The sequence below is a fragment of the Lepidochelys kempii genome, chromosome 15, assembly GCF_965140265.1.
Source record: "Lepidochelys kempii isolate rLepKem1 chromosome 15, rLepKem1.hap2, whole genome shotgun sequence".
Taxonomy (NCBI): domain Eukaryota; kingdom Metazoa; phylum Chordata; order Testudines; family Cheloniidae; genus Lepidochelys; species Lepidochelys kempii.
The window spans coordinates 28,283,575-28,308,183 of record NC_133270.1 but is presented as its reverse complement, the minus strand read 5'-3'; the positions used below and the strand labels follow the sequence as shown (position 1 = coordinate 28,308,183).

Genomic DNA, 24,609 nt, shown 5'->3' with positions numbered 1-24,609 from the left:
AGATGTCAAGAATTATAACATTCATAAACCAGTCAGAGAACACTTCAATCTCTCTGGTCACGCAAGTACAGACATGAAAGTTGCTATATTACAACAAAAAAACTTCAAACCCAGACTCCAGCGAGAAACTGTTGAATTGGAATTCATTTGCAAATTGGATACAATTAACTTAGGCTTGAATAGAGACTGGGAGTGGCTAAGTCATTATGCAAGGTAACCTATTTCCCCGTGCCCCCCCCCCCCCCGACGTTCTTGTTAAACCCTGGATTTGTGCTGGAAATGGCCCACCTTGATTATCATACACATTGTAAGGAGAGTGATCACTTTAGATAAGCTATTACCAGCAGGAGAGTGGGGAGGGAGGAGGTATTTTTTCCTGCTTTGTGTGTATATAAAAAGATCTTCTACACTTTCCACAGTATGCATCCGATGAAGTGAGCTGTAGCTCACGAAAGCTTATGCGCAAATAAATTTGTTAGTCTCTAAGGTGCCACAAGTCCTCCTTTTCTTTTTGCGAATACAGACTAACACGGCTGTTACTCTGAAACCTGTCAAAATGTAGATGTGGCTCTGAGTTTGAATCAGACACCTCATGAGTTCAGGGATGCTTCAATTCATGGGTTTGATCTTTACCCACCTAATTTTCACTTTTGCTGTCAGTCAGTCTTCCTGCCAATGAAGGATTAATTACTAGATCCTTCAGCAAAAGTCAATGTTATATTGTCTTTCCTTGTACACTATTTCACACACATAGCACTGTGTGTTCTCAGCTAACTTAACAAAACCCTCCCTGAAAAACCCTTCTGCTCCCATCCTGACATGCAAGAGAACACAAGCTAAAACTTCCAGGACATGTTGGGACCCCCTGTTTTGTTCATTTATTTACTAAAAGAACTCCTATCCCAGTATCTAGTTATCATTTTCAGCAATTAAAGAGACATCCATACACAATCAAATCAGTACAAACATCAAATACAGTAGCACGGCCCTGCTACATACAACCACAATCAGCAAAAATTAAATTACAAAACAATATCTCCCCAACCCAAGTTTCCAAAGGAACTGCCTACTTCCCCTCAGTCTTCCCCAAATGCCCCACGGTATGTCTACACTAACCAGGGATTGACACTGTGGTAATCATTGCACCAGGAGTCGATTTAGTGGGTCTAGTGAAGACCTGCTAAATTGACCGCTGAACGCTATCCTGTCAACTCCGGTACTCCACCGGAATGAGAAACATAAGGTTAGTCGACAGGAGAGTTTCTCCCATCAACCCAGTGTGGTGTAGATGCCGCAGTAAGTCAACCTAAGCTACGTCAAGTTCAGCTACGTTATTCACGTAGCTGGAGTTGCATTAAGCCGATTTACACCTGTAGCGTAGACCACGCCTCTGTGTTTTGTCTATTTAGATTCTAATCTCTTTGGGGCAGGGACGGTCTCTTAGTGAGTGCTTGTACAGCCCCCAGTACAATGAGGCTTAGCTGAGGCCTTTATGTGCTTCTGTAATACAAGTCAATATGAATAACGAAAATGGATTTTCCAGGATGCCCCCTAGGTCAATAGATTTAGGCTATTTGGTTCCAGGATGGGGAAACTGAATTCCAAAATGTAGGGGCCCTCTTGGGGAATCAATCTTCTTGTAATGGATTATTTGATTTCAGCTAACCCAGATGCATTGGATGGGCAAAGCCATGTTAGCATGACACAAATATCTGGGCTCAAAGGGGTTTTGGAAGGAGGTAGGTGGCAGCAGATAGCAAGGAGATGCAGCTCTGTTGTATGAGGATCAAATGGGTTCCCCTATGATCTTCATGCCACAGGGCTGAATCTAACACATACAAACAAAGTGAAGCCCATTCACTGACTCATGTTACCATCTTGTGGGTTCCATGGAGCAATTAGCCAGGTCGTTTCCTTACCCAATACGCTCCTGCTCCATTTCTTCCATTTTCTCTGCTCGAGCTATTACTCGGTTGATGATCTCCTTCTCTTCATCTGTCAGCTCTTCATTTTTCCGTTGCCTTTCCGGCTGGTTTCCATGTACCGACCATCCAGCAGGGAGTCTGCAAAACACACAAAGGCAGCGAGACTGGGAGTGGGAGGAAAGGTACATTATACAAGCACAGGGCCCACTAGAAATAAGTTTCCCAGAATAGAAAGAGTGCAGACAATCGGCACACAGAGATTGAGTTTTATAATTATCTCATGTTTACCAGTTCTCTCCCCATTTATGGGTTTTAACCACTTGTTAAATCTCCATGCATGGGAAAAACTCATCAGAATTCATTGAGTGCCACCTTACAGTCTACCAATCATCAGTCATCACATTAGCCATCAGCATCTGTAACTTCCATCCTGGAAATTGTATCAGCAGCTGTGAAATTGGCTGTTGACATTTGAAATGAGAGATGGGAAGCTGTTTCCCCACTTAAACTCCTCTCCCTCCCTCTCCAATCCTCCACTTTTCCACACACTGGTAAGGCTTTGACCACCACAGCGTGAAGTCTCTACAGAGGAAAGATAGGTCTCTTTTGCAGACAGCACCGATTGTCCACACAGCAAGGAAAGTGGTGGGAACACCACCCAGGTGGAAGAGCGGAGATTCTTTTACCCAGCTCTAAACATTTTCTTAAACAAATACTTTCCCCAGTACACTCTTTGCTCCTTACCCAATTCTAGTGACACTGCTCACAGTAGGGGCACCTAAAATACGACAAATCCTATGAAACAGTCTCATTATCCCATTTGGAAACGGATTTTGTTTCTTCAGAGATCTCCATGAAAGTACCTACATCTTACAACTCCCGTGTCTGCTTAGAACAGGCAACGCCAACCAGATACTTATTAAGACAAGGCTCCTCTACTATGCTCTCTCACACTGTTTTGTGCAAGAGGAACCTAACTGAAAACTGAGCTCCCAACATGATGGGTTAACGCAGCTGGATGCATTAGTTTAACTAAAACGAGACTGCCTTGATCATGAGATGTATGCCTTCCTTGGTTCTTTACCAGAATTCAGGCTTCGCGAAGAACTAGCCATTAACCCGTTCCCATTTTGTATGCATCTGTACAGGAACTACACATTTTCATTTGCTGACCCAAGTCCAGACATCACTACCAAAATGATAGGCATTATTTGAAACGAGTAATTGCCCAGGATCTTATTAGAAGGTGGAAGGCATATCTGCCTAATTTCATTCTGCTTTAGTTATTCCATCTATACCATTGCATGCAGAGACAAAATTACTGTCCTCTTCCTCTCTCTCTTGCTCCCCACTTCTCCCGCAACCTTTTTTAATTTGAAATATATATAAACATCCCTGAAATAATCTTCCTTTTGTTTCTTCAAACCCAGTTCCCCTGGCACAATGGACAAAACTGTCAAATAGAGAGACACATTTTGAAGATTGCCCCCATATGCCCTGGTGTCTTTGTATCGTGATGTGGAAGGAAATCTCTGGAGAACAAAATTGGTTTGACAAACCGAAGCTGCTGTTCGGAAATGAAAATCCATTTCATAGCGGTTCATTTTCGGATGTTACTTTCAGTTCACCTTGGTCCCACTGGGAAGATTGTACAGGGAGAGGAAAGGGGGTGGGGGGAATATGTTCAGTGACCAGCTAGCTCAAAAATAAATAAAACATCCAGTCACAAGACTGCTATGCAGTGCTTCCTTGACACTTCCAGCATCATAATTAGATATAAAGTGATAAGCTCTGCATTCTTTTCCTCCTGAAATCCAGTCAGCCACCTAGCACAGTACATGACCTTTTTAGTCAAGTATCAGTCCCCACGGAGATGAACCTCCCAGAAGCCACTGCCCATCCTCTAGACTCATGGGCTATCATAATCTTCTGTGGGTCCCAGATAGTTGACAACCAGCATACCTAAAAGGCTGAGGGCCCAATCCTACAATGTACTGAATTCCCCCAGCAGTCTTGTCTACACTAGGGACCTTTTTAGAACATTTCCATCATGTAGACATGGCTCAGGAGTTGAAAGCACTCAGCAGCCCCCACAAGGCATTCAGGCCCAGATTTAAGGCATTGCAATGGTGAATGCAGCAATGCCAATTAATTTAGGAGTCTTAAAATCTCCTAAGTGCCTAAATCCCATTGACTGTCAATGCCTAAGTGCCTAAATCCCTTTAGGAAATGAGATTTTAAGACTCCTCCATGAGTTAGGCATTGCGATGCTGAGCACAGCAATGTCTCAACACCTTTAAAAATCTGGGCCTTTGTACTACACCCTAAATACAAGAGAAGCTTGTTTATTCTGAAAGCGTGGGAGTCACACAACGTCCTCCTCAGCAGAAAGGTTTTTTTGGTTGAGAGAAGAGGTGATGAGAGATCCCGATTCATGTCCCTGCTCTGTCTGAATCAGAGGGATCTGGATGACAGACTTAGTTGGAGCACAGACATGAATGTGGCACACACACACAAATGGGTTTGTTTTCACTGCAATGTGGAACAAAGAGTTGGGAACCTCAAAAGTTGCTGCGAAATAGAGTTGTCGTCCTCTAGTCAGCTGTAACCCCGTGCTTGGTAGCACATCCCAGCTAACCTGTGTGCTGCCTTGAATGTTTACCCCATCATACATTACTACACAGCCCTAGGTAACACATTTACCTTGGAGAAAAAACTACCTTGAAAAGAACACTAGAACTCTGTCTGAAATTCACCAAAGGAATAAAATTTAGGGTCAACCCCTTAGAGATAAAAACAACGAGGAGTCCGTGTGGCACCTTAGAGACTAACAAATGTATTTGGGCATAAGCTTTCATGGGCTAACACCCACTTCATCAGATGCCACAAGGACGCCTCATTGTTTTTGCTGACACAGACGAACATGGCTATCACTCTGAAACCCTTAGAAATAAGAACTGTCATTTACTTTTCTTTTGTGAATTCGAGAGGCGTTTGACATTCCTCTGCTGTTATGACGACAGAAACACTTACAAAATGGTAAATGTAAAATTACTATTTTTATAACAACTAAACCCACTTCCTCTAAGCATTCTCTTCCCCAGCTCTGAATGCTCAATAACTTCCCAGCCAGAAGACGTGGCTACAGAATTCCTCCTCCAGTTTGCAGGCTGATTTGCTAAATATATTACGAAGTTAGCTCAGTTCCCATTCCTCTCATTCTAGAAACTTCAGGCATAAAATGGGGGTTGTACGTTTATTTAAAACACAGCACAACACCACGCTGCCAAAAGAAATACCGAGCAATTGAACCCATTCCCACAGCAGAGGAATGTAATGAGATGGAGGGACTCAGGATGCTACAGGTTTAAAAATCCTGTAGAATGGAATCGGGGGGGGGGGAGGAGGAGGAGGAGGAGAAAGGCAACATTTTCAGTCACTTTCAAGGGGACTGAGGCACATTTGAAAATTGCTCCCCAAACCAATAGGATCCTGTGGAAATTACTCTCAAAGCCTATAGAAATGAATAGAGACCTAGATCTCTGGGATCTAGAGTTGTCCAAGTCGGTTTGAAAATTCTATCGAAAGGTTCCCATTCTCTGTTACACTCTGCTCTGAAGGTCCTGCCCCCAGAGCTGAGCCATTTGTCCTAGTCATGGAGGGAACTTCTGAAAAATCACGTCCTGCTGCTGAGCTACTGGCTGGGTCCAAACGCACCAAGTCAAGGAGCTCCACACACAGGCACAGGAATCTGCAGGCACAGAACAACTGCAAGGGTCCGGGTCTTAGAGTCAGATTTTCAAAGGTCTCTAAGCACCAGAAGATACAGCTAGGCACCTAGTGGGATGTTCAAAAGCCACCTAAGCAGCTGGAAACCTAACTCCCATTGAAATCCCTTGGGAAGAGTCACCCTAGGCACCTACCTGCATATTTTGGCACCTACATATCTTTGAAAAGCTGGCCCTTTAGTGACAGATGGCCTGATCCTACAAACACTTACCACATACTTATCCTTCAGCAAGTTGAATAGTCAATGGGACTTCAAATTAAGCACATGCATGTTTTCACATAAGGGCCTAACTCATTATGCTTAACGCTCCATCACTAGATAGACTGAAGGCACCAATTATAACGGTGTTCCATGTTAAATCAGACCAAGTTTCCCTGCTATTTCTGACAGCTGTTAAACAAAAAGTGAACAACCTACACCAAAAATCCTCACACACACACACACACCAGTCTGCAGGCTTTTAAAACAGAGAAAAAACTCTTTGGCTGATGCACATGGGATTCTTGCAATACCTGTGGAGTGAGTATGTGGAATTCAACTCTCTGCCCTGCTTATGTGTAAAGTGAATCCTGTTTGCATTGCTGTTTGTACCGAGCATGTACGGGAGGGCAGCATCGTGACGGATTGTTGCACACGCCTCCTCAGTATCACACACAGCGATCTAACGCGTGTGAGCTATTGATGGAAGATTCCGATACCGTGAAGGGGAAAGAGGCAGAAAGAGACCCAAGCGCATTAAGAATATTGGGGAGGGGGGGTGGAGGAAGTAGTAGACTTCTTTTAATTTTCGGTCCCATAGGAAATAACTTCAGTTACAAAGATTCCCATAGCAATTTCATAGCTCCCAGCTAAAGTAAATACCCCCCAGAATTACAGCAAGTCTTTGTCAAAAATCTTTCCAGGCTGGTGGTGTATTTATTTATTCCAAACTCACTTCAGTCCCAGAATGACTAGATCTTCCACAGCTGGGACTAGCCCCAGCTCAGCCCAGGCTGCCTGGCCAAACTGATTCTTCCAAAGCCAAGGTAAGCTTTATAGCTCCAGAATCCCGCCTCCAACAAATTGCAGCCAATCAGCAACCACTCTCAGTGATGGCCACTCCAACACACAAAGCTACTACACAATCTGTGCGCTAACGTGGCTCTGTTGTGTTAGAGGCAGGGCTTTCTAGTCCCAGCTCTTCCTGATGTGAGCTTGTGCAACCTCTCAGTTATGTTACCTGTGAAATGGGTGAATGCTAATTAGCCTCCAAAGTCACAGTAGGAGACTCCAGCTAATAACGAGGGTTGTGAAGGGCACAGAAATATTAAAGAGCAATCAGCGGAAGAGCTGGGACAAGAACTCTGGCCTTGCAGTTTAGAGCAGTTTCCCCTGGATTACAGGAGATTGATGTGGGGATGGAGTCTCCTCCCCACTCCCAATTTTGCTTCCTGAACATCATGCGAAGGCCTACAGTAGGGGCCAGAGTCGGGTTAATCATGATAGACTAGTCAGATTTAGCAACACCGATTCCCACCGTGGAACACAAAGTGAACGAATGAGGGTTTGGCACACCAGTCCCAATGCCGGGGAAAGGCACGGATGGACAGAAGCTGTGCCACACTAACCAGAGTTCCCCAGTTATTTAATCTCGGCTTTGTAATAAATTCTTCATACTGAATTTATTCAGGCTGCGCTGACATCATGCAAATAGATCTTTGCCTTCCAAACGCTGCCTAAAGGTGTTTTCAGAAGGTCACATTTTTAGATTAGCAGGTCCTTCTATTGCAGTTTGCAGAGCACAAAAAATAAATTTAACAGGGGCGTGGGTGTCAAGTAATTTATTGCCAGTAAAGATTAACACTTGCAAAATGGAAAACAATTAGGAGGCCTGTTTCATATAGAGAAAAGCAATTTCCTTTCCAAAACTATTTCCATAATTTCAAGTTAAGCAAATGATCCAGTTACATTTTATACACTCTTCTTTTCCTTATTTGTCAGCTAGGCTGTGCAGCAACACAATGGCCTCCTTCTCTTGTCAAAAACGATCCCTGCCCACAAAAAAGTGAATAGAATCATAGAATATCAGGGTTGGAAGGGACCTCAGGAGGTCATCTAGTCCAACCCCCTGCTCAAAGCAGGACCGATCCCCGACTAAATCAAATGCTTCCAATTGATTTTCGTTTGTAGTCTTATTAACTACCATGTTTGTTCTGTATATTAATGTTCTGCACAGAAAGAGCTAACAAACCACTAAAACTGCTAATGATGGGAGTAAGTGGACTTTTAAGAGAGAGGTTGAGATCAGAAGTTTGTTCTCTAGTTCCCAGTTCACATGTCGGTATCGCATCTGGAGAGATTACAATTCTATTCCCTTTCTGCCCAGCAATCTCCTCGGCAAGCTGAGTCACCGTGTTTGCAAAATAACCAAGCACAGATTCAGCTCTCTGTTGGGGGCTGGGTGGGAGGGAAGGTCTAAACGGAAAACATCAACATTTTATTAAACGTTCCACGGCCTACATTGAATTTCAATCCCTAGTATAAAGCCATGTATTTAAGCACATGGATGCATCATACTTCAGGAATCTCGGCCAATGAGTCAGTTAAAATGATGGTCCTATTAGACCACTTAATGGAGAGTGAATAACCCATAAAATGTCCCAAATGATCCTACAGAACTTTAACACCCCATTACGGAGTCCACCATTTTTCTTGCTTGCACTGTTAATGCCCTTCCAGGGAGAGACATACGCTACACATTATCCTCCAGTTGGGAGGACAGACTTGAAGGCTGATGGGCACAGTACAAATATGACTCAGGCACAATCAACAGGAGGTGCACAGCTCAGATAGCAAGATAACCAAGGCTGAATTCAGTCTCCGGGCCTGCTCAGCACACGTTTGGTACAGAACACGCCTGCACTGGCTGGCAATGGAAAACAGGTCACTGACGGATTCTTGCACTGAAGGGCATGGCGCTGCTGCCGCCAAACCACTCAGTCAAACTAGCTGCTCTTTACCTATTTAGGTTGATGACTCCTGAGGGGATTCTGCGTCAACACGTTAAAAATGCTGCGCACGATATTTTAAAATTCTGCACCTTTTATTTGCCGAGAAGTAAATGCAGAGGCTCCAGCATGGCAGTGCATGAAGGTGGGAGATCACCCTGCAGCCTCCCCGCCCCCGATCCCGGGGACATGGCCTCTGTGGTGAGGCTGCACCTGACACAGCACAAGGCCTGGGCCTGTCCCAGAATCACCCTGGTGCCCTGCCCCTCTGCACCAGGTGGGGGGTAGGTGGGCTCAACCAGGCAGGATCCAAGTGTGGAGGGGCTCAGCGTGGGGGGATCTGGATGCACAGAGGCTCGTTGGAGGGGGGCCAGGGTTCCAGGTGCAGGGACACTGGGACTCTGCAGGAGGTTCCAGGTGAAATCGGTTGGGGCTCAGCGAAGGGGTCAGGGTGGTGGGGGAGTGGGGCTTGGTGCAGCTAATTGTGGGAGTCAGTGGCGTGGGGGTCTGGATGTGGGGGCTCAGGGTGGTGCAGGGCTCATCAGAATGGGAGTTCGAGCCCAAAAAACAAAATGGGGGTGGTCAGGATGCAGGGGTGGGAGTCTGGGTGCGGAGGGCTCTAGATGCAGGGGTTGAGGTTCAATGGGGTGGGGTTCAGGTATGGAGGGCTAGGGGGGTTCTGGGTATACAGGGTGAGGCTTGGCGTGGGTGTGTAGGTATGCATGGTGGTTGGGCGGATGGGGGAGCAGCTCCCCATACAGTGACCCCTCCCCTCCGCAGCTGAGGAGCGATGGGAGCAGGAAGCGGGGGGGCATGCTGAGCTTCCTGCAGCTGAGAGAGGTTTCTGGGGGTGGGTCTGAGACAGCCCCAGCCACTCCTTGCAGGGGAAGAGGAAGTCTTGTCCTATCCTGATCCCAGCTCAGGGTAGGAGCCACTGGCTGGGGTGTCCCCAGCCCTGCAGTGATTTAGCTCTCCAACATTACAAAGAAGGGCCAGTTCATGTCCACCCTTGGAGGGATTCAGAGCCAGGATTATGGGCTCCACCCATCTCTTTGGTAACCAAGAGCAGAACCTTCTAGATTTCCTGCTCCTTCCAGACCCTGTCAGGAGGGTCTCCCTGGTGCAAATCTCCATGAAACGGTTTCTCTCTCTTATCACACAGCCCCAGCAGCCTATCGAGCCCGTTGTCTCAGCCTTAAGACGTCAAATAACTCTCCCCGTCCCATTCAATTACGGAAGGCGAGAGCAGCAGGATCGCTCCGCGGAGCTGCCTGTGGTCTAGGGGGAGGGTAGCCCCGAGCAGGCTGCGAGGTCGCTGAGCAGCGCTGCAAATTGCTCGCACCCGCCACGCCAACGGAGGCCGAACGAGCCGCTGCCGACACTCTGCGCGGTGCGTAAGGGGAGGGTGGGGAGGGGAGACAGGCTTCTATTCATTTATAATGCAAGGAAAACACAGAAACACGCTCTTCCTCGGCCAGCCCAGAAGCAAAGCCCTGATCGACATTTTGCAGTTCATCAGCAACTATTTCCATAAATCTTGCTGGGTTGCCGTTGCCTCTCCGTTTGTGGGACCGACGCACTCGGCATACTGGTGCTGCATAAGCTGCCAAGTTCCGCTGAGCGGTTCTTTCCCAACCACTACAGAACACGGCTTCTTTTTTATGCACGCTTCAATGATGCCCTAAATATTCCACTCAACTTCTTCGTTAATAAAACAGAACTCCCAGCAAAGGCCCCAGGATGGAGTCTAACCATAGTTTCGAAGACTCGGGGCATGTTCAGTCCTGTGGTCCCCAGAACACATTTTCCCCCTTCTGCACTATTCAGCAGAATAGCTAAGGCCCCCATGAGAAACACAGTAGATTATGCACTCACGCATCCTGAAAGAAGGGTAGTGGGGGAGGGAGGGAAGGTCAATTACACAAACTCTGCATACGTGCTGCTGAAGTACCTGGCAAATCAAGGCACACTAACCTCCTTACATCAGGACCAACAGGCTAAAGCTATGGAATTTACAAGTGCCACTGGTAGAGGAAAATAAGGACCAATTCACTGCACTTGAGAACACCAACAGCCTGCCAGGGAAAAAAATAGTACAGTAACTCTTCCTTCTTGCCAACAGCTAGGGTTGCCAGGCGTCCGGTTTTCAACTGGAAGGCCCAGTCGAAAACAGACTCTGGCTGCTCCGGTCAGCACTGCTGACCGGGCCATTAAAAGTCCAGTCAGCTGTGCAGAGGGGCTAAGGCGCCGCATGGCTCCCGGAAGCGATGGTATGTCCCTTCGGGCGGCCCCACGGTGGAGGGGCCAGGAGGCTCCACATGTTGCCCCCACCCTGATCTCCCGCTCCACAGCTCCCATTGGCTGGAAGCTGTGGCCAATGAGAGCTGCAGGTTCAGCATCTGCAGGCAAGGGCAGCGCATACCACGTACCGTGCAGAGCCGCCTGGCCCCTCCGCCTAGGAGCCACCCGGAGAGACATACCGCGGCTTCCAGGAGCCACTTGAGGTTTGTGCCATCCAGAACCTGCACCCCTCTCACGCCCCAACCCCCTCCCAGAACCTGCACTCCCTCCCGCACCCCAACCCCCTTCCCCAGCCCAGAGCCCCTCCTATACTTCAAACCCCCCAGCCCAGAGCCCCCTTCTGCACCCCAAACCCCTCATTCCCGGCCCACACCCCACACCCCTGCCCTGAGCCCCTTCCCGCACCCCAAAGCCCTCATCCGCGGCCCCATCCCAGAGCTCACATCCCCAGTGGGAACCTTTACCCTCCACCCTGCACCCCAAACCCCTGCTCCAGGCCAGAGAAAACGAGGGAGGCTGGGGGAGAGCAAGCAACGGAGGGGTGGGCGTGGAGTGAGCGGGAGTGGGGCCTTGGAGAAGGGGCGGGGCACAAAATTTTGCATACTCAAATATTGATATCCTCCCCACCCCAACTTTGGACAGAGGTTGAGTCAACCTGCAAAATTACAGGGATTCAGACCCTGGGTTTGGGCTCAAACGCGTGTCTTGCTGTGGGGTACCAAGCACTCATTTTTACACAAAAAAGGTCATTCTGGCACCCAAACCTGGGATCTGAATGGCCAACTTCCTGACTTGCACATGCAAAAAACACCTGAGTTTCTGAGCATCCAGAATCCTAGCCATGAAAAAACATAGTAGCTGCCTGTGAGAATTTGCCATGTCAAGGTTGGGAAATCAGAACCATTTCAAGTAGTCAAAGGCTGCACCTAGGCTAAGTCTCCAAGTCAAAGGCTCCTCCAGCATGCCAAAAGAAAACAATGGCTTAATCTAGAACACTGCAAATCGTCCATTAAGAAGTCCTTCCATAGGCAAGCCCCTGTCTTAACCATGTAGTTTAGAGTATCTCCAGGTAACTTCCACTACAATTGTGTGGGACTGTGGCATAGGCGGTCTGGCCTAGCAGTCACAGCTGGACTGAGGTCTGGCCACCAAGGACAGGAATCACTAGGCTGGAGTTGGAGGCATTGCAAGGCCAGGTCCCAGAAACAAGAGCCAGAGTCAGAGACTGGACATCAGGAGATGAGGTGAAGACAGGCATTCAACCTGTGTAGTTGCCCAGACAACTTCCCAGGCCAACCACTGGGGTTAAGTAGGGGCACTTGGCCAATCAGAGGCCACAGGGTACTGTCACTCTGGGTCTCAGAGGTGGTACTTCCTGTGGCCTACTCTCCAGAGTGCTCCCTGGCTGAGCCTCTGCATGACCTCCTGGTGGTGCTGTCGGAATATCAACTCCCCCAGACTATGCAGATGTGGGTTCTAGTCCCTGGGTCCTTACAACAGTTTTGTTTGGCTGGCTATTGACCCATCTCTGCTAGACAAGTGGGGCTAAATATTGCCATGACTTACATGCTGTACAACGTCGACCCTCGCAGCTCCTTTAGGCAGGCTTCTCTACTAACATCTACAGTTCCAAACGTGTATTTCATCCCAGCCTTGAGAAGAAAGGCTCTCTTGGGTGTTTACAAGGGAAAGCTAGCAAGAGGGCTTGTTTCCCTTAGATTAAAGGACATATAAGGGGCACTGCCTGTCAGACTTCAGTAATTGCTCCTGAGGGGGCAAAGGGGGAGCGTGTAGAGGGAAGTGAGCCCTGTAATTCTACAGCCCCTCAGGAAAAAGCTTTGTTGGTGGAGATGTAGGTCTAGCTCCTCCTGCCATGCATTTGGGAGAGGACAGAACCAGGTGAGGAAAAGGAACAGAGAGGACTCCTCATTCTCCTCTCACACCAGAGCTGCTCCATTCACTTACACTGGTAGTAAATCAGGAGCAACTCTGTGAAAGTGAAAGGAGAAGCAAGGAGAAGCAAGGAGACCCAAGGTTTTTGAGACCAATATTTGGAACAAGGTTCTCACAACTTGTAGGCTGCAAAGCACTAAACAAAAACAAGCATTCATTTACGATCTTAAAATGAGATTGTCCCTAGATTCTCTATGAATCAAAACCTTCCAGTGCATGCCAGCACCCAGCAATCTCAAAGTGGCCGTTAACTGCTTAGGGACTGTATCCGTATGAAAGTCACAAGTAACGTTTCATTTAACTACAGGGCAGGCAATATTTCATTTCTAGAGCCAAGGACTGATTTTGTTTTTAGCTCCATCCTAATGGGTCTTCAGCCACTCCCCATAAAGTGTGATACAAGGTGGGTAAATTAGCAGTTGCATCTGAATGGTTTAGCGACTACGAAAACGTGCAACAGACAGCAGGTGTTTGAAGCATCCAAGTAGTTTTTGAGGGATAAATACGACATTTCTCTTTCATGATGAACAGTGCCAGATTTCAAACGTCTGATTTCTTTGTAACGTTCTCGACATGGATGTGAAACTCTCTTAAACAAGTATTTGTCAACATGCTGCTAAGGAGATTAGGCAACAGTGATTTCCAATTTGTGTTTCAGATAGATACACACCTACTGAATTGAACCGATTCATATAAATAGATGACTGCAACATAACAGCTTCAAGCAGGAAACATTTCTATTATTTCATGCTCCCTACACAGCAGCAGCTGGAGCGCCAAACAAAGATAGCATGCCAGGCAGCAAAATACTGTGTGTCTAGAGAGCACAAATTGTTCTTACTACTGCTTGCAACATCTGAATTGGACACTATGTTCCCTATTCTCATGTATGAGCTGCAGGATCCTGTGCATTGCACAGGTATAACAAGTAGTATATGTCCACTGCTCATTTTATTCTATTTCTTTGTCAAACTGCCTTGGCTAGGTCCTGTGTTAAAGGAAAGCAAGATCAGAATAATGACGGATTGAGCAGCAATTTAGCGTTGCACGAAGGTGGAGGAGAAGGGGCCTTGTTTTTAGAAGTTCTGTGGCGTATTGACCCCAGATATCAATGTGGCATGTCATTACAAAGGGTAACTTACCCTGTAGATTGTGGCTTGTAATTAGTTAAAAAGAACAGGAGGACTTGTGGCACTTTAGAGACTAACAAATTTATTTGAGCATATGCTTTCGTGGGCTACAGCCCACTTCATTGGATGCACAGAATGAACATATAGTAAGATATAGATATATCTAGACACACACATACAAACAGATAAGTTGGAAGTTACTATACAAACTGTGAGCGGCTAATTAGCCTCTCACTGTTTGTATGGTAACTTCCAACTTCTCTGTATGTGTGTGTGTGTATATATATCTTACTATATGTTCCATTCTATGCATCAAATAAAGTGAGCTGTAGCCCACGAAAGCATATGCTCAAATAAATTTGTTAGTCTCTAAGGTGCCACAAGTCCTCCTGTTCTTTTTGTGGATACAGACTAAGACGGCTGCTACTCTGAAACCTGTCATTAATTAGGGACTGATCCAAAGCCCATTGTATTCAACGAGAATCTTTCCACTGACTTTAATGGGCTTTACTTCAGATCTTATAGGAGAAAAGCAATAGTAACAGGGAGACAATACAGTGGCAAAAAAGCTTGGAGGCTGCTCCTACTGCATCCAGTTCCTCTGCAAATGCAACAGTGACTCAGCTGATATTTCTCCAATCGACACCACCAGATTAAGTAGGGGTTCACTGTCAATTTGTTGTGCACCAGGCTTGACTGCGTGAGCCACAACGTCAGACATTCGTTTACAGCGCTGCCCCCGAGGCAGACTGCCCCCGTGCCGCCCAAAGGGTGAGCGCCGCTACATTGGCACAAGCTTCTTCAGTCCGGCCCCTGGCATTAACTTCAGCTCATCAAGCGGCTCCACGGTCTGCAGGGCAAACTGCTTTAAATAAATAATAACCCACTCACAGGGCGTTTCATTTTGGTCTCTCCCCATCCTAAGGGCATCACAGAGGCTCATTTGTGCAAATGGAATCCTAGCTAATTCAATGCATTTGGGTTCGGTTTGTTTGCACTTCTGCAGTGATTCAGGTGTTTTAAGAGAGAATGGTTCTGATCCAGATCTCATACCCGTGTAGAGCAGGGTGATCTACTCTGGCTTTAGTGGAGCTGCTCTGGATTTACATATAGGTGAAAGGAGAGGCGGGCCCTTTCAGGTTTACAACTCCACTAGGTTAGAACTGCTGGCCAGAGATTGCACTCCGAAGAGTGCTCTCTCAGTAAACTCTAGAAGACTGTGTGAAGGGGAATAAATCTAGGTCCCTTCCAGTTCAGAAGGTTCAGCACATCTCACAGCAAATGCCAAGAAGCCAAGATCATTTTTCATACAGACGGCGATGGCAGGGGGGCTGGGGGCGGGGGAAGAGACTAAAAATTGGCTTAAGCAATTCTCTTCCCTCATCCTCCAGCCAGCCATGCAATTTTGCCACTGGGGCTACAAAAACACAGTCTCCTCTGTAGCTCCCACCATCTGGCACAGCTTCCCTGTATCTCTCTCATCAACTCTGCAGGCTAGATCTTCAGCTGATATAAATCAATGGCAGACAGGTCTGTTTACTTCCAGGGAGCCACACCGATACACAGGGATCTGGCCTGTCATCTCTCTTCAGATCTCAGGTGAAGACCTCTCTTTTTCTCCCTTGCCTCTGCATGTTCATTTTTCTCTACCTGTGCTATTATTTACTGCAGTTATTAGCTCTGAGAGCTGTAAAGCGCTTTGCCCTGCAGGATGTACCTACTACAGCTGGTACGTAGGCCCGATACAGTTGCATTGCACGACTGAGCGAGGGGACGAAGCAGAGACATTTGGGGATGCTGCGGAGCTTTTTGAAAAATTCCCTGAAGTTGCTTAAAATATATGACAACTTTTTCCAAAGCTGTTATTTTTAATGACGTCTCGGCTTTCCTTTGAAGCCCATAAAAATGCCTCTAGGTGCAAGCAAAATACAACAGACCCGGAAGCAAGCAGGATACTTACTGTTCCTTTTCACTGCAGGAAGACATACAAAAAAACAGAGAGGGAATAAAGATTAGGTGAGAAAAACAATGATGACAACTCATTCTAGCAGCAGAAACAGCATTTCTTGTTTCATTGGTGATTCTAACTGACAGTTCGTCGCTCTCTCGAGACTGTTCCCATTACTCCTTCCGAGCCCGATGCAGAGAAGCAGGTGCTGAGCCCAAGCATCAGAGCAGGCGTGAGTCATCTGGGGCCTGCACACGCACACCCACACCCTCACAGGAGAGGCGACACGTTCTCCTCGCTTTCCCCGAAGACCCCGCTGCACGGGAAATGGCAAACGCATCTCGGGCACTGGAACATGATGGCCATGGCCCTTAGCACTGGCAGCAAACACACAGAGGAAAGGAACAGGGACAGATTGTAAGTGCTAAAGAGAGAGGCCCCGAGTAAACTCCTGGGCCCAACAGGCCTGAATTTAGGAAAGTGCAGACCTAGCACCAAGCACCAACACTAACCTACGCAAGAGGGCCTTAACTCTATATGGTTCTGAACAAGCCCTGAATCGAAATACTCCCAAACTCTCGGGACCATTAGATCCAGTTTTTGTGTAGCCATGCTCCAATCTCCAGTCATCCTCTAAACCTATCAACCTTTGACTTGTTCTCTCTTGGCAAATCTTTCCATCCTTGCAGTAGTTGATTATTTTGACTGCAGTACAGATTCTTCCACAAACAATTAACACGACGTCCTGTCCTAAAAATTACTCAAGTCATTCACACCGATCTTCAAGGCTCACTTTCCCAACGCAGTAGGTTAATACAAGTCAGTGTTTCCATCATAAACTCTTCTCCCCCCACCACAACCCCCATGCCCCACTTTAAAAAAAAAAAGCTGAAGGTTAGAAGTTGAAAAAGAACTTGGCTAACAGGTCCAAGTCTTTCTTGGAAAGAAATTTTTCACATGAACACCAATTCATCTTTTTCTGTTATAAATAGATACGGCTCCCTTTTCTGACGGGGTGAGAGATCAAGTATATAAAACAACATTACTTATATGGCTCTGGGCTTTGATCAGCAAACAATTTAATTTCTGATCAACTCGCTACAGAATACAGCGAGCTCTGCAAACGTCTATGATGCCTAAACTTTAGAAAATAAAAACAAATCCCTGATATTTATAAGGGATACATCACACATCCATTCATTTAAATTATTTGGATTTCATTCCAGAGCAAACTGACTGGCTTGATTGTTGTTTTTTGTATTTATTAAGGTCTGGTAACAAATGGGATTCACTAGTCCAAGACCTGTTTGGACGCACCTAAATTCAGGGTTCACCAGAGACACACAGGGTGTGCTTGAAGTGTGAGGATTTGTTGAAAAACTCATACCATGGTTGTCATCCATGCAGCTCCATCAATGCGGGACAGTGGTAACAGTGCCAATGCAGACCAGGCACGGGCATTTTAACCATCACCTGAGGTACCCCTGTTCTGAACAGACTTAGGGGACATGCTTGTACAAGCACCAGCAACCAGTCCACATAGTGATAGACCTAGTGGATTTTCACAGACAATTCAGCACGATCAAGGCCACAGTGCCAGCTTCCTATCTCAACGGCAATGGTAAACCCGGAACACCACCACCCATTTCAAAGAGTACATGACACCAAGGTGATGGACACAATATAAGAATCCGATTGACAGCTGGAGTTACTTGGGATTTACATTGGTGTAACAGAGTAGAATCTACATTGTTTAATCCAATTTTGTATGTAAATGTCAAATACATTTTTGTAGCAATACGTTTTTTAGCCGCAAACAATTCTAGATTGACCAAACAAACAAAGAATTCCCTTACTTGGCCTTGGCTCTGAGGGACATCGGCCTGTCATTTGGACACATCCACCGATCAGTACTGCTGCCAAACATCGTGTCTGTCATGGCTGACTCTTGAGACTGTCTGGAAAAATAAACAGAGTTTGCAAGTCACCAGTAAGATAAAATATTGGATCATCTTCCTCAGCCAAGTTAAGAGAAGCTACAGGAAATGTATACAGTGGAGTCTTTAAAAAAAAAAAAAAAAAGGTATTTTCCCACTGAACATTTAGATATTGCTGATGCGTTTTCTGTCACTCTAATCCACAATAAATCTCACTTTGGCGCATAAATATGAAATGTAGAGCCATACTGAAATAAACCCAGCAGTGCTAATTCTTCCATAAATCTGAAACAACAGTTGGAGATCTTGTTTAAACAGGATGCTTCCAGCTTTAAATGTCCTCTGAAACCTAACATCATGAGAATTCACTTTGCACAGCTTCGGCTCCAGATTATAGTTTACACCTTGGCTGTGCAGCCACTCAGGAGATGGAAAATTTAAGAGTTTCTGATTTTAAAAAATAGATGGGGGAGAGGGGGAAAATGGTTAAAATATTTTTGGCTAAATTTGTTCTAAGTTAAAGGAAGGGGGAAGAGATGGAATATCAGTTTCATCCACAGTCCAGGCACTGTGTATCAACAACACTGCCCTCTAGGCCAGGGTGGTATTTCCAGGTAACAGAAGTGTTCACAGCTGTGTGTGAGGGACAGCATGTCCAGCGCCCATTAATGATACTCCTTTGCACTAGACACAGGCGAGAACTGGATTTTTCCATTTCATGAGAAATTCCGTAATTTTGAATGACTCCATTCTGAAATGGAAAGGAAACAAAAGAAACTGAACTTTCCCGTGAAATGAAATTCAAAAATAAAAAGAAATAGTTTTGAGACTATCAAAACATTTTGATAAAATCAAAAACGTCTCATTCCAATTTCAACCTGTTAAAAACTTCTTGCAATTTTTTTAATAGAAAAAATTATTTCAATTTCAAAATGAAAAACCAAACCCACTGTTCTAAAAGTTTTGAAATATCCTGTTTTGAGCTTAGAAAAACAAAATGAAATGAAGTGTTCTGGTAAACAAAATGTTGTCAGAAATAGATTTCTAAACGTTTCCGTTTTGATGAAAATGGCATTTTTTGTCAAAAAAAGTTAGTTGAAAAATTTCCAGCCAGCTGTACTTTACGCCTATGAGTCTGCACAAGTTGAACATTAGTTTCCTCTTTCCTTGAGCAGAGACCTGCTTGCTAATCCTGCCAAACGCAAGCCACAGTATGCGGAGAATAATGTGATGTAATCTACCATGCACTCAGGTAATGATCTGGGACCATCAGATTTCCTCCTTTAGGTAGCCCAGTCATTAATTTCCTCTTCCCATTCATCTCTCCTTTTTAAACCACGGCACGTTAGGAGTTTTAAACGGAACACCCTGACGAGCTACTGGTCGACCAGTATGTACAACTACTAGGCCATATACAGAGCTGGCGTCAATCAAGTCAGATTGTTGAGTTCAGTGAATCTACGCCAATTTTCACGCACTGCGGATCTGGCCCACTGTGAGGTTTTTAGTAAGCCGAATCAGCATGAATCCCAAAATGGTCTGGTTCTCAAAAGAGGAACAAAGGTAGGTACCAAGGGACGACTTTCTACTTACTGCATAAGCACTGGGTAAATACCTAAACCAGAAAGATTCGATCAAACAGATGTATCAATAGGCAGGGCTGTAGAAGTCACTGTTATCAAAGCCATAACTGCCTTCGTGTTGGGCCACTGAGTCGCTTTTCAAAATAAACAGCCGTTACTGAAAATGAAACAACACGGCGCCCGGTGGTCACATGTACTCTGGTTGCACAAGAATATAAAAAACTTTGTCTCTCTAATATCCTAGGACTGACATGGCTACAACAACACTTCCTTGGATTCCTTTTTTCCATTTTGGAGCCAACTATAGAACTGGCATAACATAAAAGCTGGTCTGTTCATGGTATTTCTCTTCTCTGGAACAGACCACCCATGGGAAAACCAAAATCTTTCTTAATATTTCAGCTTCACAAGAAGATCCGGCCCATGAAGGATGAAAACAAAAATAAAAATGCTAGAATCTACACTTGCCCTGTTTGAATATTGACTGATGTTCCAAAAAGCAAATAAAGGACAAGTACAAATTATGCAGGTAGACAGTCCGACACGAAACACATTTAGGAAATTCTGCAAAGATCCAAATATGTTTTGTGTGTGCAAGTAAAGCCCAACTCTGTCCTAAAATAACACAAGTAAACATTGCTGAAGAAATCTCAGATGATACTAAGCTGCAGGGATCAACCACCACTGAATAAATCATCCCAGAATTTGGCAGTTTATTCTGCCTCTTCAGGGGATAATGCCAATTGAGGGGCATTTTTACATACTGCACAAAATACAGCAGTCAGAGCACCACCAGTTTGTTAGTTTGTTGGCATGGGTGAGAATTTAATTCAGCAGGTTCTCCTTATACAGATGATTTCTTCTGTTTGGCTTGATACATGCAAGCAACTAGGGAGATGATAATATTAAGGAGCTACAATACAATGGGCACATGGGAAAGGGAGAGAGAGGATATTTAGGGCCTCTTTGCTCTCAGCTGGTTATCAGGGAGCTGTCAGATTTCCAGAGACCAGCAATGTGAAGGCGCCAACCCACCTTTCCTCGAGCAACTACAGTTTTCTAAAAAACGTCACTGCCGCAGCAGCAGCTCCAGTGAAAGGGCATTAATTGCGATTCTTAATGCTATTCCTTTGTCACAACCAATTAGCTAAAGAGAGTTAAAAGGACACTACATCTGCCCTATGGAGACTATAGGACATCTTGAGATCAGGCTGATTCGTGCACAGTGTATTAGATAGATACACAGAAAAGAAAGCAAGGATGGTCTCTTTGCTGTGTCATATAGCACCTAACACAACAAGGCACCAATCCCAATTGGGATCTGCATCTGCTACCATGACATAAATATTTACGGCCACCACCACCACCAGTGAAAGTTCGGTGCTGTGTTTTTCCCCACACGGTCATCAAAAGACACTAGCTATACAGTTTGAGAATAAGGGTCACTGGAGTTACAGCTGCACTAGACTCTTTTACCTACCTATGAGGAGAGAAGCTACATTTTCCTTCAAATCAGTAGTTTGGGAAATAAAATCAGTGAGACATCTCTAAAAGTGTTCATTTTGCTGCAGTTTTAATGAGACCACAAGACTCCAGAATAGATATGAATTCTTCTTTTTCATTAAAAACTCTCTACAGTCAACAGGAATACAGGCCCCCAAGTCTCAACCCTGAGAGCACGAATCCCCCAAAAGTTTTACGATTCCAGACATTTTTCACATCTGACCTTTTTTTTTCCCCCTTTCCTGCTTCTCTTCCCTTCAGAGCTGGCTGATAGAGCTGCTGGTGCTGCTGTCAAAGGGTGATCTGCTGGGATCACCGCTTCCTTGACTGTGTTCATCACACAGTAGCTGATGCCTGCATCGCTTCCAGCACTTGCATTTGAATTGCCTTTTCCTGGCTGCAGCAGAAAGGAGAATCTCCTGCAGAGCCCAAGTCAGCGTAAGAAGAGGGAGAGGGGGCTGGTGCATAGCCTGGCCTCCAAATTAATCTCTTCAAACCTCATTCCTCACCTAGGAAACTGCATCCTGCCGAACGTAACCCTTCTCGTTCTTTGTGCATCAAGAGAATGCTTCACATCCATCTTACACCTGCATCACCCATTGTCCTCTGCTGGTATGACTCCATTGACGTCAGTGGAGTTCCATGAGAGCAGAGAATCTGCCCCTGGGTTTGTGCTGCCTGGGCCAAGGGCTTTGCTCCTTTACACCCATGCAACTCCAAACGTTGGAAGCTGCACGAGGGCTGCGGAGAGCAGAATTTGTCCCTGAGGGCTTGATTCTCTGCTCTACCCAAGCTCTGCTCCGGTCACAACTTCTGCCCAGCTCCGGCCCAACAGCTGCACAGAGGCAGTTCTCACTTACACCATTGGCATAAGGTCCCATCCGCTTCCTGCCTCTGGAAGGCCCTGATATGCCCCCGTTGCTCTTACACTAGGGTGTGTGGCAATGTTTAAAATGATGGGAAAACAACCATACAGCTAGACTAGAATCAGAAGCTCTCTTTGGGACCAGGAGACCCCATGTTCCCTTTAGGGACAGCACAAGCAGGCAATGAACCTCTGGCCAAAGAGCCAGCAACCAGTGCAGGGACTGGCTAAAGTGTGTCAATCACCAGCGCTCCAAAGGGATCTGGTTGCCAACCTGAAAGATGTGCCATGAGTACGACCCATCGTTTTTCCTTCTCTTCCACTTGATTCACAAGCCACTGTGGGGAAATGGTGTTTGCTTGCTTTCTGCAGGCTCCAGAAGAGATCCCAACACAGCTTCCGCCATTTAGCAATCGCTGCTTGCCTCACAGCAGCACAAATTAGCCTAGGTCCATCCCAACATTCCCCTCCCACATGTTACATCTCTCCGGCCGGTTGGGGCTAAATTGCTCAGCAGTTAGAAATCATTTAACCTTCTAAACAAACTGGGCATCACCATATAAATTCGCCCAGGTTGCCGTACCAGAGGTCTTAGACAAGCATTTAAAGGAACAGCATGAAGCCACTGCAAAGCTGCTGCTCAGCAGGGATTGTACATGCTTTAGCCAGCCTGATGCCCACGCAACAGCATCTCCACATCTAGCCTTACAAGGAGAACGAGCACCGAGGACCAACGTTCCCTCTAATTTTTTACATCCACGGGCAGGATGAATTTTGCTATGTGCACCAAAACGGAGGTGATGCGTGGTGGATGGGGCCATGGGGTTCAGAGTGTGGGAGGGGGCTCAGGGCTGGGGTGTGTGGGGGTTTGGGCTCTGGGGTGGGGCCAGGGATGAGGGGTTTGGAGTGCTGGAGGGGGCTCAGGGCTGGGACAGTGTTGAGGTGTGGGGGGGGTGAGGGCTCGGGGAGGGATGAGGGGTTCAGAGTGTGGGGCTCAGTGCTGGGACAGAGGGTTAGGGTGCGCGGAGGTTCGGGCTCTGGGATGGGTGCAGGGATGATGAGTTTGGGGTGCTGGAGGGGGCTCAGGGCTGGGGCAGAAGGTTGGGGTGCAGTCCTCAGCTAGCAGACTACAGGTATTTATCATGGCCCGGGGAAAATTCACATAACAGTAAGTCATGCAATGAGCCGCTAGAATAAACATCCTGCATCTCTCTCGAAGTTACCGCTGTCTGTACCAAGTGAAGGGCCACTACAGTTCTTGATTATTTATCTAGCATCACTTGCGCGCAGTGCTTTACCAGCACCCAACTCATTTACCAGCTAAACTAGACACAATACAGCAGGGAGGTAGTGTAGCCTAGCAGGTATGGCACTGGCTAGGAAAGTCAGGCCACCTGGGTTCTATTCCCAGCTCCGCCAGAAGTCGTCAGGCAAGTCACTTCACCTCTCTGAGGCTCAGTTTCCCCACCCACCTTTTGTCCATCTAGATTGTAAGTTCTTCCGGCAGAGACACTCTCTTGCCTCGTGTCTATGCAACCCCTAGCACAACAGGGCCCCCGGTCTCCACCGGGGCCTCTCTACTGCAGTACAAACAACACAGTACTCACCACCACCACAAATGGTCCTTTCCAAGAGCAAAACATTGCCTTGGAGTCTCATGGTGGGAAGCAAATCAAGAGTACTGTGTGCAGAGGAGGAATACAGCGGCGGGTGTCACTTGGCAGCTGTCTACTTTTCTACATCTGCTCCCAGCACCTCATAGAATAGAATATCATAGAACATCAGGGTTGGAAGGGACCTCAGGAGGTCATCTCGTCCAACCCCCTGCTCAAAGCAGGACCAATCCCCAAATTTTTGCCCCAGACCCCTAAATGTCCCACTCAAGGATTGAACTCACAGTCCTGGGTTTAGCAGGCCACTGCTCAAACCACTGAGCTATCCCTCCCCTCCCGTCTTTGTGCTCAATGCCTTTGTGCTCACAGCATCACCATGTGCATGCTCAGCAAGCCCCAGCTGCATCAATTGCCTTTTGGCCTCCTTTAGCTAGCATCATGCCAGGCAGCCCTGACTCCTCATGCCCCCAAACACACAGATTGCCCTCTAACTTTGTAAAGCCAGGAAGAACAATGGTCCGTGAAGCCCGTATCCTTAATTTAACTACAATTCTCGGCGCATTAATCAATCCGTTCTCGTCTCCCCATCAGTCTCCCGAGTGCCATAAGCTTGTGAGTGCCACCAGCACCACATCCCCACCCCGCAGGCACAGCAAGCCCCAGGCCTGAACTGCCACCATGCCATAGCTGCAGGAGGAATGGATGTGCCAGACAGGCAGAGCAGAAGTTAGACCCGGGTCTGAGCTGAAACCCAGGTTCCAAACGCTGCACTTTTATGATGTGCAGAATCCAAATCTCAGATCCAACCAAACCTCACTTGGGGGTTGGAAAGCCAAGGCTGAACTTTGGTTTACTTTGATTTGGGGCTCAAGCAGGGCCCATGAAAGAGATAGCAGGGGTTAGGGAGTATATTGTAATAGTACCTAGCATATTTCACAAGCACAATCATTAAATAGCGCAGTCCAACTCCAAGGGGCACTTTCCAAAAAAAAACAAAAAACGGACCTGATGTAAGCTATACACCTGGATTGTTCCTCCCATCCACCACAGAACTGCAACTATCTCTGGGGTGCA

The 24,609-nt window shown here is 46.5% G+C and overlaps 1 protein-coding gene across 15 annotated transcripts in view; it reads right to left on the bottom strand.

Moving 5' to 3' along the window:
- Positions 1–24,609, bottom strand: part of RPH3A (rabphilin 3A) — a 109,620-nt gene that overhangs the window by 58,472 nt on the left and 26,539 nt on the right. For 13 of the 15 annotated variants that reach the window (XM_073312415.1, XM_073312418.1, XM_073312421.1 and 10 more), the window contains 3 exons: positions 17,891–17,992; positions 16,047–16,058; positions 1,920–2,063 (listed from right to left, as the gene is read on the bottom strand). In XM_073312415.1, coding sequence (XP_073168516.1) covers positions 1,920–2,063; positions 16,047–16,058; positions 17,891–17,973 — 239 coding nt within the window. In that variant the 5' untranslated portion in view covers positions 17,974–17,992. The remainder of the gene's footprint in view (positions 1–1,919; positions 2,064–16,046; positions 16,059–17,890; positions 17,993–24,609) is intronic. The other 2 variants (XM_073312410.1, XM_073312413.1) reach the window with 1 other exon arrangement.